The sequence below is a fragment of the Zosterops lateralis genome (genome assembly GCF_965231275.1).
Source record: "Zosterops lateralis genome assembly, chromosome: 16".
Lineage (NCBI taxonomy): Eukaryota > Metazoa > Chordata > Aves > Passeriformes > Zosteropidae > Zosterops > Zosterops lateralis.
In genome coordinates, this window is record NC_139776.1 from 2,953,899 (window position 1) to 2,969,004 (window position 15,106).

Sequence of the window (15,106 nt, forward strand, 5' to 3'; positions counted from 1 at the left end):
GCTTAAAGTCAGCTGCAGCTGTCCAAAGACAAGCTTAGGAAAATATTTTTCAGACTTTCCTACTTTGAGAGGGCCCCAGGATCTCCCTGGGCCTCTCCCTGGCACGTTTGCAACACCCTCTGTACACAGACCTGATGCAGCCCTCCTCCCACACCTTCCCTGTGCCTGGGATCCCCTGTTTTTCCTTCCTTCTCCCTCCCCACTGATAAAAGCTCTCCCCTCTGATAAAAACCCTCCCCATGCCCCCAGGCAGGAGCCACCAGCCAAGCACAGCCCCGGGGCTCTGCCAGGTGAAGGGATGTTCACAGCAGGAATTCAGTTTGCTAGAGGTGTTTTCCAAGGGTTGGCCTGAAAACTGGCTGTACTGGTAGTGAAACAGATCTGTGTAAATTCTGCTGAATCCAGGGAAAAATTAAAGTCACTTTAAAATTGCAGCAGATCCTTAATTCTGCTTTGTGTGCTTCTTAGTAGCTGTGTTGCCTTTCTTACACAGCGTTGGAGAAGGGTGAGATGTAGATCTCAAAGGCTGATTAAAAATGGGGAGTTTGTTACTGAGATGCAACATGTTTCCTAAACATGAAGCCTCTTGTAAAAACAGTGCTGAGAGAAATGAGGTTACACACACATCTCTGACACTTTCTATGCAGATGTTTCTGCTCAGCATTGAAGGGCTGTTCATTAGTGCATCACTTACCCAGCAAGGACCCACTGGGGTATGCAAAGTGCCTCCTGCAGCTCCTCAAGTGCCTGTGAAGGGTTGTGCCCTGCTAAGTTCAAGGTTTCTCAGAGGTTTTGCAGGCTGCAGTGGCTTTTAGGAATGGTCTGAAGGAGAAAACTCTGTTTTCTCTGACCAAACTCTGTTCTTGGAGAGCTGCAGGATCTCTGCGCTCAAGTTCCGTTGCTGAGAGACAAATGTAGTTATCAATTGAGTTGCAGATAAGTAATCAAAAAAACTATAATTAAAGTTATTGTCAGTATTTGTAAATACTGTCGTGGTGCTGGGGCACATCTTTAAATCAAACTGTGCTGGGCTGTGCCATGCTCAGAACGATCACACTGGTGCTTTAAAAAGCTCCAAAAAAGAAGGCACATCTGCTTTATGGGCTGGGTGGGCCCAAGCCTTTCTTAGGTACTAGAATTACATGTTTCAACCCACAACATGGAACCAGACTCCAATGAATGGCAGAAAGGGGTCTGGAGAGGGGCTCAGGTTTGATCTGGTGCAGCAGTGGTGTAGTTTGAAGCTCGAGCTAAAGCGTTCCAGCTGCAAGTCAAACCCAGGAATGCATCCTGCAAGATCTGATTTTTCTGTAGGGCTGGTAACATGAGCATTCAAATCACTGCCTTTGAAGCCCGTGAAATCCATAATGGCCACAAAGTGAACATGTAACAACTACATTTCAATTACCAAAGGCTGGTCAAGTACCTGGTTTTATTCTCTCCAGCAACAAAACTCCCATCGACTTCAAAGGGATGGGGATTCACTCTGCAGTGCAAGTGCTGGGCCTAAGGAAATAGGAGATGCAACTCTGGGATGAGGTATTTCAGCTTCAAAAGGTGCAGACAGAAAAGCAGGATGGAGCTCTGAGCTTTGGAGCAGCTCTGCATTTTTTCCGCAGCTCCAGGTTAATGAAGTGAGGGGGATGCCCTGACTGAGCACTGGGATGTGCTTTGCTCTCCCTCCTTTTCCAGGAGGGAGGAGACATGAGCAGCACTTGGCTCTGCAGAGGCCACCTCCAGCTCCCACTGAGCAGGGTTTATCACCACAAACGTGGGCTGATGTCCTGCTGCTCTCACCCTCCTCAGGTCAGTCCCTGGCTGTGTAAAACACCTCCCCAGGCTGTTGGGTGAGCAAGCCATGACGTCCAAACAGAAGTTGGACATGAGTCACTGGACTTTGAGCTATGCACTCCAAAGCTTTGAGACATGTTATACCAGTTAAAGCATCATCAGTGGTTGTGATATTTGGGACATTTTTGTTCATGAATGTACTTGTTTGCCTGCAGTGAATAACTGATGCTATGTGCCTAAAGAATGCCGTGCATGCCTTTTTAGCAGGGAGATGTTGCCAGTTTGAAGGGCTTGCCTTGCCATGAAAGACTTGGGGAGGTCAGAAAGAATATTTGGTCCTTTAGCCTGATTTCCTACAAACACCTGTAAAAATATCTTCAGTCTGACAGAGATGTAATTTCTAGTAGTCCAAAGTCAAGTGGAATCTCATCTGCTGCAAAGGACAGGGCTGAGCTCTCATTTTTACTGCCAGGGTTGTCAGGTTGAGCAGGTGGATGGGGAAGAGCTTCTGCCCTGCAAACATTTGTGCTGTTGAGGGGCAGGATTTCAGGAATAATCTGCTGAGGGTGCAGCTGTTGCTCTGGAAACACCTAAGCCTGGATTTTTGACTGACAATGAAGTGCACACAAGAGATGTTGCTGGTTAGATACCTCCAACCTGTCTGAACTCGTGAAGTCATTAACTGCTGAGCTGCTCATACCTCTGCTTTATGTGAGCTGAGGGCACCATCACACCCTCCAAAGTGGAGCCTCATCTGTGGTTTCACTGAAAATCCTGCCTTCAGCACATCTCAGAGAGGAAAATCTCCCCAATCACCCTCAGCCTGAGCTTTCCAAGCTGGCCCTGTGCTGCTGTGTGGCTCTGGGAGTTGTCCTGCCCTCTGCTGTGTGTGAGATGATGCTGAGCTGCCCCTGGCAGGAGCTGCTGTGTGCCTGGGGCACTGCACAGGAGAATCCCTGGCTTTTTCAGGTCTCCAAAGGCAATTCCAGCAGTGCTCCTGTGTCAGCAGCAGAGAAGGAAACCCAAAGGCAGCAGAGGTTTCCCTGCCTGCGTGGGGTGGAGGGTTTGGCTTTGTTTTGCTCTTGTTGCTAACAACGTCAGATGGGGCTGACTTTCCAGAGGCTCAGGATGAGACAACAGCCAAGGAAGCATCAAAGGGAATGGGTGTTTTTTGATCAACACTGGAGAGAGTTTGTTTTCTTTCTCCACTTGCCCAATGACACACTGACTTGGATGACTGGGCTGTGACAGAGCCGGGTGGAAAATGTCAGTGGAAAAATGCAGAAAAAAGAGCAAATATTTTTACAAATGGTAGTGACAATATTTTTTACCTTTGGTCAATCCAAACCAACAGGAATATTTTTTCAGGACAAACTGTTCGAAACTCGCCATAGCCTGTGCCAAAATGTATGCAAAAGGGGAATATGCATGAACACTCATTAAAAATAGTGTTGCTGTGGTGAATGTGATGCAGTAAAATTGCATCTGATCTTGTGGCTGGAACATCTGTATAATTAGCAAGATTCCTCACCTCTTCCAGACAGTGCTTGATGTATATTCCCTCCCTTTGAATTTTTTCCTTTAGGAGTAGGAATTATTGGAGGAGTTTGCAGAAGTGTTTGCTGCTCCACACACAACTATCCCCAGTAGTACCTTCCCCATGCTCCCTAAACAAAGCTGGAACAAACTTTTTGTAAAATTAAGATATCAGATCTCGTTCTGACTCTGTCAGTAAGATTCCTCGTGGGCAGCTCACTCATCAGGACCTGAGGGAGAACTTCCCTGGCATCTGATGAGGGAGGTCATTTAGTCAAGAACAGGTTCTTGGCAATTCCCCAAAGCTCTGGCACACGGGTTGGTGCCTCCTCCTCTGCCAACACATCTACAGTTTCTGCTCTTCCCAAGACTGGAAAGTCATCCCTGCAGGCTTGGACTGAAATAATCTACTCGAGAAATACAGCAAAGGGAGGCTGCTGCCTCTGGAATGGCCTAAGAGGGAATAAACTGAAAAAACAGGACATCTGATGGGTCCTGTGTACAGTTATGGCTTGTTGTCTTCTCCTTTAAGGAGTTTGAATTACCACTCTTTGATAAAAATAGATTCATTTTAGCACAGTCCCCAAAGACTGCAAATAATTGCCAGGAGAACTGTGAGTTTTAAGCTATAAAATCAGAATTTCACATGTGGAAGAAAACACACCAGTGGTTAAATATTTTTACCATCCAGCAAAGCCAGTAGAAATTCTCACCATTAAAAAAAAAGTTGACAAGGTTTCCTGACATATTTCAATTTTTTCTGCATTTTTATTAGCTCTTATAAAACTATAAAGCCAGAGTCCTGATTATACTTTTTTTCTTACCCTTTTGGACTGTTCACTTTTTAAATCCCTAGTGTTTCTCTTTTCATAAACCTAAATTAGGACTATAGTATTATTAGCCCATATTCAGCAGTCCTAAAGAATAACTTCTGACTAGAATGTGATTGTAAATATTTTTCACATAAATAAATGCAATCTCACTTTTGGTAGGATTTGTATGTGAAAGAACTATGTGCAAATGAAACTAAGTGCCTTTGATAAGTGGTTTGGGATTGCTGATTAATTGGAACTAAAACCAGATGAGAAAATTGAACATATGTTCTTATTCAAGTTCCCTGGAGGATTTGTCAGGGAGCTTGGCATACATTAATAATTGCTTGGAACGGGTTTAATAGCTCATCTTGTAGTTTTGCACATGCAAAACAATCAGTCAATATAAAAAAGCATGGTGTCATCTGTCTTTGTTAATTAGGGAGCTCAAATGCCTTTGATAATAAGGGCTCGTAATTAAGCTACAATTCCAAGGGAAACATTTGGGTTTGCCACCTCAGGATCCATCAGAGGCAGGAGGAAGGCGGGGAGTAATACCAGAAATCTTGAAATATTCCTGGTTTATGATAATTTTCCTGCACTAGCACAGGGCCAGGCTATTGAGTGCTCCCAGAGGGCAGAGCAGGAGTGCTGGGGATGCTCCCTGGGGCATGGGGAGGCTCACAGGGCACCTGTCCCTATATCACAACACACAGGAGCTGCACTCCTGCTGCAGCAGCGTGGGCTGAGACCCCCTGGGTTTGCTGTCAAACTCCTGCTGATGGCACCAGGAGCTCTGGGTGTAACTCCCTGGTGCTGCCATCCCTCACCTTCCCGGGTGCTCCTGCAGGACCTGGTAGACGCTGATCTGGAAGGTCTCGTTGTCGAAGCGCTCACGGATGAAATCCTTGTAAATCCTGAACTCGGCCGCCGTCACCGCCTCCCCCTCGGGGATCCGCGAGAGATCAAACCTGAACTCTCGGTAGTGGCAGCGCTGGTGGTGGAACTCTCTGTCATGCTCCACTGGAACAGAAAACAGCCCATTAGCCACCTGCTTTGTTCCCCTTCCCCTCTCCATCAAACGCGCTCCAGGGTTGCCACAACAGGGCAGGAATATCTGATTGCAGCATCTCACGGGCTGCTCGGATCATTAAAGCACATAGGAAATACCTGCCCCTATCTGGGTCTATTATGGGCATATATGTGTTTATCAGGCTCCCTTTGGAACAGTTTTACAGTTGGCTGGTACAGGGGGCCATTGTGTTTTAATGATTTTTGGCAGCTTTGTGCCTGACAAGTGACTCTGGACATTTGCCACCGATAACGGCCGAGCTGCTGTGGGAAGGAGCTGAGACAAACAGATGGGGCTTTTCAGGAGAGCTGGTTCTTGGCCTGGCTCTGCTTCTGACAATCACACACATACCCACACGCTATAGACACAAATTCCAGCCCTTGAGGCTTTTCATGCCAGTGATCCACATTTGGTGCCAGCTGAACTCATCACAAGCTCGTGGCTCTGCTCCGTAGGGTCAAAGATTTCGTTTTAAAGGCACTTTAGTGATCAGGGCTGCAAAGCAACTGTTCAAAGTGAGGGCTTTCTTCCTCCTCCCAACCCTGACTGTGAAATAACAAGTGCTAGATCCTCCCAGGCCAGTGCTGGGATGTGTGTTGTCCCATGGGGTGACAGGTCTGCCTGTCCCCTGATGGACAGCTGGTGGTCCCGTGTAACCCTGACTGTGGGTCAGTGCTGGGAGGAAACAAAGACTTCAACCAGACCCTGATCAAGGGGGAGGAGAGGTGTCAGTGCCCCAGCCCAACACAGGAGGCAAGGAACCCTTCTTGGAACAAATTCCAAATTAAACAGACAAGTCAGACAAAGGGAAAGGGGGAAATGGAGGTATGAGGGGATGAACTGACTCGCCCAAGGTCACAACGCATGACATTTTAAGAGCTGAGGTTTGAACCAGGGACTTCCTATATGTCCCAGTCCTGTCGTCTGTCCACTTGACCTCTCTGCAGCTTGACTGCACAATTCAAGTAGTTAGCTCTGAGATTTCCTTGGCAAAGAATGTGTCTCTTTCTACAGGCCTGATTTTCTTCTGGCAGCAGCAAATCCATTGTGTAAATCCATTGACTTAAAGGGAATTACTCCTGAAAAAGAGGAGTTTCAAGCCCAGGGTCTGGAAAGTGCTGTTTGAATTTACAGCTCTGTGTGGTGCAAACACAGAGCAGCCCTGGGCAGGGTGTCCCCATGGCAGGGACAGAGCGTGGGGAGGCTCTGGGAACTGTGTCCAAGCATGGAGCAGGTTCAGCTCTGCTCTGCTGGCCCAGGCTCAGCTGTTGGCCATGGACTCTTCCTCCTCTCTCACATCCCTTCTGTGAGGAGTCCAGTTTGCCACTGTGTGATTGCTGCTCAGGGAAATGCTTCAGAGCTCTTACTCATAGCTGGGATTCATCTTAGAGGAGTTTTTTAGGTATGAAACCTCTAAACTTTCCAAGACAAAGGTGATTAAGTTTAGCCAATAGTTTTATACGTTGAGCACTCTCTGCTGCACCTCTACTAAAACATCTCAGGGACAACATTTAGTGGGTCGTACCCTGATGTGGGGGAATATTGTGAATATTCACCAGTGTTTGTAAAAGACTTGGCAGGCCACAACTGCCCTGGACGTGCTAGCAGCACTATTAATCGTGCCTCAATCCCTTTCCTCCAAAGTACTCCTAATAGAATAAGATATAAAGAGTGTAATTTCAGTTTCAAAGGAATTTATCTGCAGCTAAATTAAAAGGGAATGGAAAAATACTTTAATATGGACTCACTCCTTTAACCACAAATGCAGAAGAATGAGTATAATGCTGTGTGGGTTTAGTTGCAGCTGTTAGCAGTAGGATGTAGGAGCACAATTTGCTTCCAAAGACATGGGAATGCTGAATTTCCAGAGGAAGGTGGGTGAAATTTTTCAATGTGTGTGTGATAACAACTACATCAACCAACACTGGCCTTTAGCTGCACTTTATACACAAGGCCTGACAACAAGCACATGAAGATGAAACTTTTTGGGGCGCTGCTAAAGTTCACAGCAATTCCCACTGCTGAGCCCTAGAAAAAACGTGTTGTGTTAGTATGAAAAATTAACGGCCAGGGTCATAAAATAAAGAGCCCCCAAAGTTTGAACTTTCCCATGCTTTGCAGATGTTTGGATATAGGGTTTTGGCCTGAGCCATCTTTAGTGTTAAAGCAAACATTCCTGTGGCTATAGTCATTAAGATCATGAAAATATGTGGATATGTAACTGAAGAAAGAATCCCAAGAAACCCTTCAACTCAGTGTTTATTGTTTTTCCCCTTTTTCTTTGCACTCTGGACCTATCTGCTGACCCAGAAGTAACAAATCCTTTCAGAACTAATTTATGAGAAACACTGACCCTGAATCAACATCTGTTAGATGACTGCAGTAAATCTTATTACATAATTAAACACCCAAAATCTATGTTAAAATAACGTTAAGGGTCTGACTCGAACTCATAAAAGCAAGACTCTTCATTATGAAGGCTGAAATCCTATCCCTAAGTCATGCTGCTGTGTGTTGGTATTTGGGAACATATGGTACAGTATATCTGATCAAGCACTTTTTGCAGACCCCTGTAATACCTTAAGCACAACAGCACGGGGTAAGCAGGGGAGCATTCAAGGAGCCTGAGTTTCCTGGGTTTGATGGGTGTTAGACCTTTGACAATGCTGCAACTGGGTCATTTCCAGTTAATTACCTGAGGAGCTGGAAGGGGGAGAGTGGGGGGGAGAGCTTAAAAAAAAAAAGGCAGGGGGGAATAGTGGTATTTTAAGTGTTCACTGAAACAGCTCTGTGGATGTGACTGTAGTTTCTCCATTAAATCTGTAAAATCCACTATCCCTATTGACACAATGACCATAAGAAGAACCTTTTGGCCATTCCTGAAGGGCTTAGTCTCAGCTGTTTGTCAGCCATTAATGCTAAATTAATGTTAAATTCTCCCTTAAAAGACATCAAGCATTTTGAGTATTTGCTGGATATGCTTCATAGCCCTTCTGCCCACCGAACTTCAACTCATCTTTGTCCCAGGCTCGTAGTTCTCACAAATCTACTACCCAAAGGCTTTGGTGAATGGTTTTAGCCCAGATGCTAATTTCAAACATTGGAAATTCCAGCTCACAATTCAAATGCCTTGGCAAGGCAGCTGCTTGGAGAGGAAGCCAAAGTTCTGGATGTGCAATCAAAGGTTGTAAAATAGGAAAAGGAAGAACACCCTTGAAAAATAATCCTGCTATGAAACAGACTGTGTGCCCTGACTGTGGGAAAAGAGTGCATTTCCTCCCCTTAGAAAACAATCCAAAGTCACTCACAGGTGATGCATGTGTAAACACAGGAGCTGAATTGCATTTTGGAGGCACAACCACTGCAGGAAAATTCTGACCTAATTTAGCACAAGGCTCAACATTTGCTGGCATAAAATAACCTTTGGCATGGTGAGTTGGAGCTCGGGTGGATGGGGAACATCAGACACTCCCTCTGGCACAGTCCTTGGGAAAGGTGGAGATGATGGGAATTCAGAGCTGTGGGATGGAGGAGGACATCAGATGCATGAGAAAATAAGCAGGACACCAAAAATGGTGGGGGGGACAATTAAGCTGATGCAGCCAAAACAAGGAATATCTCAGGCTGGTGGTTATCAGTAACCTGGCCACACCTGTCACAAATATGCAAGTCAGATCTGCACCTTTCCAAGTCTGGCCTTGCCTATCTGAGCAGGATCTGACTGCTGCTCTATCTGATACTGAGAGGGCTCCCAGCTCTCTGAAGTCCTTTGTCTCTCCAAGCCTCTGTTGTGGCCTGGTGGTGATGCAAGAGGGGGCAGGACAGAGTTGTGCAACTGACAGGGATGGTTAAAAGAAAACAGGATGGATACATGTGCTCAGGTGTGAAGTAGCCAGGCATCAGATCCAAAAATATGGGAAAGCTGGAGATAAAATGTCAACAAATACTGGGTGCTTGTTCTGACCTGTGCTGAAGATACAGAACTTAAAAACATCAGCATGCAGGGATGAAAAGGTGTGTAGCTGTTGATATTCAGAACTTGGAGCGATACAGTTAAAGCCAGCACCAAAAAAATTAATGTTGGACAGAAAACCTCGTGGTCCTGATTTAGCACCGCAGGTGCCCAAACTTACAAAGCAAATGACACATCAGCACAAAGCTGGAAACTCAAACTGATCCCAAGTTTGGTCATTTTCACAGCAAAGCACATTGACATTAGAATAATTGACATTAGCAATAAGCAGCCCAGCTGTTTGCAGCTCTTTTGTAAATCTCTGCTGGCAAGTGCAAAGCCAACCTGAGCTAATTCTGCAAACACTGGCTGGACCCCTGGGTTTGTGTCAGGGGTTGTTGGTGACAGCAAGGACCGTGGTGAGGCACAGCTTGCAGTGTTGTTATTTCTCCCCACAAGCCCCAGCTCAGCCCTGGGACCAGCACAGCAGCACAATGTCAATCACCAGCCCCATGTGTTGAGCAAAGGGCCAGTGAATCTTTTCACAGCAAGATTTTTTTTTTTTTTTCCCAAGAATGACCAAGTGTTAAAAAATAACTATTACTGTAGGATTAAAGAGCTTATCTAAATGCCAGGGAAGTCAACAGAAATATTTTTCACTAATTTCAATGGATTTCATGAGAGGCCAATCTCCCTGCTTAGGTATTTTTACTCTCTTGTTTTCTGAAGATGCAAAAACCTGCTTTTCAGAAAGAAACTCAACATCAGATGAATAGACTCCAATCTCAGGATGCCAAACTGGGAATGCTTTGGTAATTCCACACCTCTTCTTCCCTGGCACATTTGGGTGATGCACTTAGGATATACTTTGAATATATAAACAAGTAAAAACTTAAATTTTCTTGTTAACGCTTTCACCTGATAATATGTTAATTGTTTTTATGAGGCACTTTGAGAGCAGTTGTCTCATTTATTGTAGTGCTTACAACAATTAGAGCTACTTGTTTCTCATTTACAATGGAAAAAGGCACCAGAAGGAATGTGCAGTAGGGTGTCTGTAACTTCTTCACTCCCGAAAAAGGCCAGAAGGGATTTGTAAAGGACTTTAATCTCAAATAGATTAAAGGTCCCGAATTCCTGAGACTGAAAGATAAGTCAAAGGAAAATAGATTCCAAAAGACAACACCCTCCTCTCCTCAGCCTCTCAGCCAGGCTGCTGCTCAGCCATCAGAAGTTGCCTGAGAAACCCCTCAGAGATTTGGATGCCAAAAAAAAAATCTGCCACATTTTGGCATTAACAGGTTTTCAGAGTCTACCTGTGTGGTGAGTTTAGAGGGTAAGAAAGTCTTTATCTGCTTTGCCCCCAACAGAAAATGGGCACTGTTTCTTCAGAGGTGGCCAAGGGCTGCCTGGATTGTCCTGAGATCCAGTGGATTGATCCCAACCTTGGTGTTTCCATAAAAGAGCAAACTAAACTCTGACACATCTGCATCCAGCAGTGCAAAGCCTCATTTGAATTTTCCAACAAAATTTACCTGTATTTCCCTCCATCGTCACCCCCTGAGATCGAAACCAAATCTTCACAAACTCTGCTGCTGCACCATTTCAGGGCAGAGCTGAAATGAAAGATTCCCAGACACCAATTGCCCTGGGACCAGCTCCACCTGAGCCACCCTTTCCAGCCTTGTGTCCCAAAGGGAAGAGAGTATCCCCTGTATCTCCTGCCTCGCCCTCCTGACTCCCTTGGGAAGTGCATCCAACTGGAAAAAAGTGTTCCCTTGCCCAGATGATTTTTTTGGAAGGATGCTGTCCTCTCCCAGCTCCCCAGAGCAGAGTGGCAGGAGGACCAGGGACCTCCCAGCATGGCAAGAGGGAAATGTCTTCAACTGGAAAAAAATGTTCCCTTGCCCAGATGACTTTTTTGGGAGGATGCTGTCCTCTCCCAGCTCCCCAGAGCGGAGTGGCAGCAGGACCAGGGACCTCCCAGCATGGCAGGAGAGAGGCCAGGGCCACCCTTTGTGCTGGGGGCTCGTGGTGGTTGTGAAATTGAGCCATAAATTTTTGACACGTCAAATCCGAGACCTCTTGATGGGCTCCTAATTAACAGGCATTAAATGTTCCCCTCTATAAATTGCACTTCTTTGTCTCTAAATTGGTGGATAAAGCCGTGGTGCTTATGAAATATAGGCCTTTTTCTCCTTATGTTGCTGAGGTTCAAGAAGAAGGAGAGGAATTAGGGGGAGGATCCAGTGGTCTCTGCAGCTGAAAGAGCCCACTGGGCTCAGCAGGACGCCCGATTGAGCAAGAAATGCGAGGTCAGTCCTTATATTTTTCCGAGGAAAAGGGGGACTATAATAAAGATTATTGCAATAATGTCATGCCAGGCCACAGCACATGTTTCCCTCCTTGTTGTGCTTGACAGCAAGAGTTACAGGGGCAGTGGCAGGAAATTTATAATGGTCAGAATTTGGGAATGCAAAGTTCCTGTGATTGGTTTTCATTTGTTTCATTCTCTCGGCTTTGTGATTTACATGCTGACACCAGGCAGCTGAAGCAGCAGTTACGGAAATATTTGAAGAAATAGTTGAGGAATATAAATTGGGAGTTCTATAAATGGAGTAGAGCAAATGTCCTGGGGTGTGTGATGGGATATATTTTTTAATTTTTAAAAAAGAGTGATAAAAACAATATTTGGAGGGCCTTTTACACAGAATAGTTACAGCTCTCCAAGTCATCTAGAAGCTAGTGCAGGTTTTTGGAGAAACCTAAGGAAAAACAAATACAGCCTAGATTTTGATCTGTGAGATAAACTGACTAGAAAAATAGCTTGTGGTTTTTCTATCACTCATTAACGCATCCCATCACTGGGGATTGCTGCCATCCTGCCACTTCTAAAAACACAGCCTGTCCTTGAGCCACAGGCTCAGCACCCTCAGATATTTGGGGGGCTCTGGGCTCATCTGCCCAAGCCCTGCCCTGATGCCTTGTCCCCGTGTGCCCTTTGCTGCTCTGAGCCAAGGCAGAGCTCAGCAGAAGGGAACTGCACCCAGCTGCTCCCTGCTCACGGGCCCATTTTACAGCCAGGTAGAGGGAGGAGAAGGTGATAAACTGTTTTCTTGCATGGTAAATTCAGTGTGTGCAAGGGCAAAGTCCTGCCCCATCCATGGGTGGAGAGAGGGACTAATGCACTAATTTCAAAGAAGATGAAAACCAGGCTCCATAAATCCCGTTCCCCAAACCCAGAAGTTGGAAATTCTTTAGTGCTCACTCTGCAAAGTGATCTGGGGTAAGCATTTTTGCTTCGAAAGGGAAAAAAAAAAAACCCTCTGGAGTTAATATTCTCCCTTTAGCCATCACTTCATTTTTTCAGCTTTCAGCATGGAGCTGGTATTGCCAGCAAGACCACCTAGCCGCAAACCCAGCAGGGAGCTTCCAAAATTCCTCTAAACACTGACTCCTTGTTATAAATTGAGAAGTGGTAATAGCAGCAGTGCATATCACATCTGTGCCAGGCTTCAGGCCTGGGAAGCAGCAGCCTCCCTACTGCAGAACACAACTTGGAAAGATCCTTTCAGTCCACACATGGATCAGCATTAGCCATTTCTTTGTCAACAAATCCCCTAATACGTAGCCTTTCTATCATGTACAGATGTCCAAAAAATAATGGAATACTGTACTACAAGATTAAACACTTTAATGTCAGCATATGTGTTGCATGACTCTGAACAATGGTATCATTGTGCGTGTGCAAACAGCCGGGCGAGGGAAGATGGGTTTAATTATCTCCCAAACAGCAGCAAGTTCTTCCTGACTAAGTCAAACTTGGGCTAGCAAGGGCTGCTCAGGACAGAAATTGGTGTTTCTCCCCTCCTGGTGTTCCTAAGTTGGTGTTGTTCCAGTGTTGGAGTTAGTGCTGTGCCCATGTCAGGCAGCCACCTGCTCCCCCAGGAGACACATGTCACCATGGAATGTGGTGTGGGGACCAGAGGATGCTGTGAGTCACCACATCCTCTCACTCAGGAGGCTTTTAAGTTCAAATTCCCAAGTGTGGTAGATGGCAAAGGGGGAAGCAGTCACTGGGGAGGAAAGGACAGAGGGAATCGTGCGTGCTGCTGTCTGAAATCAGAGACACCCCCTGCTGGGATTTCTCTGCAGACACTTTGAGGCAATGCTGGATGGTAAAACCATTTCTTTTTAAAGAACATCCATGAAGTATCTGGGCAGGTTATGCACAGGTAATCCATTTTCTTACCCTGATGGGCACCCGCTCAGGCTGTGGTTTCTCTGCTGAAAGCGGAGCCAGACGAGATGAAAGGTATTGTGAAAAATTTACACCTGGGACTGCTCTGCGAGCACAAAACTCTTCTAATAGTAAACAGACTGATGGTGGTGTGACTCCTGGTGCTGTTTGCTGTGTCTGCGTGTGTATCTGGGGAAAGCAAAGTTAAATAAGCAGGGAAGAGTTGTGTTTCTGCAGAATACCTCATTCACAGCCCTGTTACGTGAGGCACAGCAGCACATGGAGCAGCAATCCATCTGCAGCTGCTGGAACACTGAGGATTGCTCTGGGATTTGAATGGTGTGAGGGAATGGAGAATTTGGTGAGGGGTGACAGGGAAAAGAAAAAAAATGGGAGTTCATGAAGTGGTTCCTTTTGGGATTCCGTCTATTTCTACCTTCATCTTCCCAGAATACACCATAAGGAAATCTCCTGCAGGGCCTCCCTCTCCAGCCTCTCAGATCTTGTTTCTCTTCCTCCTTTCACAGCAAAGGGGGAACCCAGGACAGTGCTGACCTGGGGCTTTGCCCCACCAGCTCTCCCATTCCCAAAACCTTGTGAGTGGCTGAGAGGCAAGCTGGGGACTGTGGTGATGCTGCAAATCGTGGCTCCTCCTGTGTTCTCCCAGCTGGCCAGTGCTGTGGCCACCACAGATGTCCCAAGCTCTCGTGTAGCCACTGGGAGCAGGGTTAACTGAGGCTGGTGTTCACCCCTGACACACCAGGGCTGTTGTGTCTCTGTGTACCTGAAAGATGGGATGGACTTGGAGAGCAATTCCAAGCCAGGGGCTCCTGTAGCTCCCTGCACAGGGCAGGCTGAGGTGAGTGCACAGCACCCCAAGGCAGCCTCAGTTCTGCTCTAGAAATGTCCCTGCAGCCAAACTCAGCAGTGAGCAAGATGACATCTCATCATTGCTCCTGCTTTCCTTTCTCTGTCTGCACAGTGTGGAATAACACAGCCTGAGAGCAGAGGCACGCTGCTGTCCAACACATCCCCTAAATCCTCTGGGTGCAGCTGTGGGAGGTATGTGAAGATGCAGGAGTGCATTTTTCTCTTCCCCCTTTTGAGCAGAGATTGGCTACACCACACTGCTCACTGCCCTTTGTAATTCAGGGGACAGCCAGGCTGCTGCCCTGCTGCTGTGGAATCTGGGAGCTGTATCTGGCCAGGCCAACTTCCCAGGAAAGCTGTGCCAGCTTTGGTAGGTGTGAATTGCAAGTCACACATTTTGCCAGTGCATCCAAGGGTCACGGAGATAGTGGCAGCCAGGGGAGGAATCACAATGAGGATCAGGCTGAGGTGGCAGCCACAGCACAGAAAAAGGCAGGTCTGGAGGAAGAGAAAGCAGGAGGGTGATGGGTGTCTCAAGGGGGAAGAGGTTTCAGAGCACAAAGAGGGAGAGAAGTTAAGTGGCAATAAGGTTTATTGAGAAAAATAATCCCCCAGTCCAGACACTCGACAAATGGGGCCCAAGGTGCTTCCTGCAACCTGCTCTGAGACTGAGCAGCTCTCAAAATGTCACTGATGCAAAAACCAGCAGCCTGCCCTGGCTGCTTGTTCACACAGCACTGAGCAAATGGAAACATCCCCAGGCCCAGGGAAGGAGAGACAAGTGGCTGAGCAGACCTGGTCAGAAATAAAGTGTATTCAGCCAGGGGAGATAA

At 46.5% G+C, this 15,106-nt stretch overlaps 1 protein-coding gene across 1 annotated transcript in view; it reads right to left on the bottom strand.

Annotated features, from left to right (window-relative positions):
• Positions 1 to 15,106, bottom strand: part of BMP7 (bone morphogenetic protein 7) — a gene marked incomplete at its 5' end in the record, with an annotated part of 41,438 nt that overhangs the window by 12,152 nt on the left and 14,180 nt on the right. Inside the window, one exon of the mRNA XM_083873233.1 lies at positions 4,970 to 5,162. Within this exon, the coding sequence (XP_083729359.1) occupies positions 4,970 to 5,162 (193 nt within the window). The remainder of the gene's footprint in view (positions 1 to 4,969; positions 5,163 to 15,106) is intronic.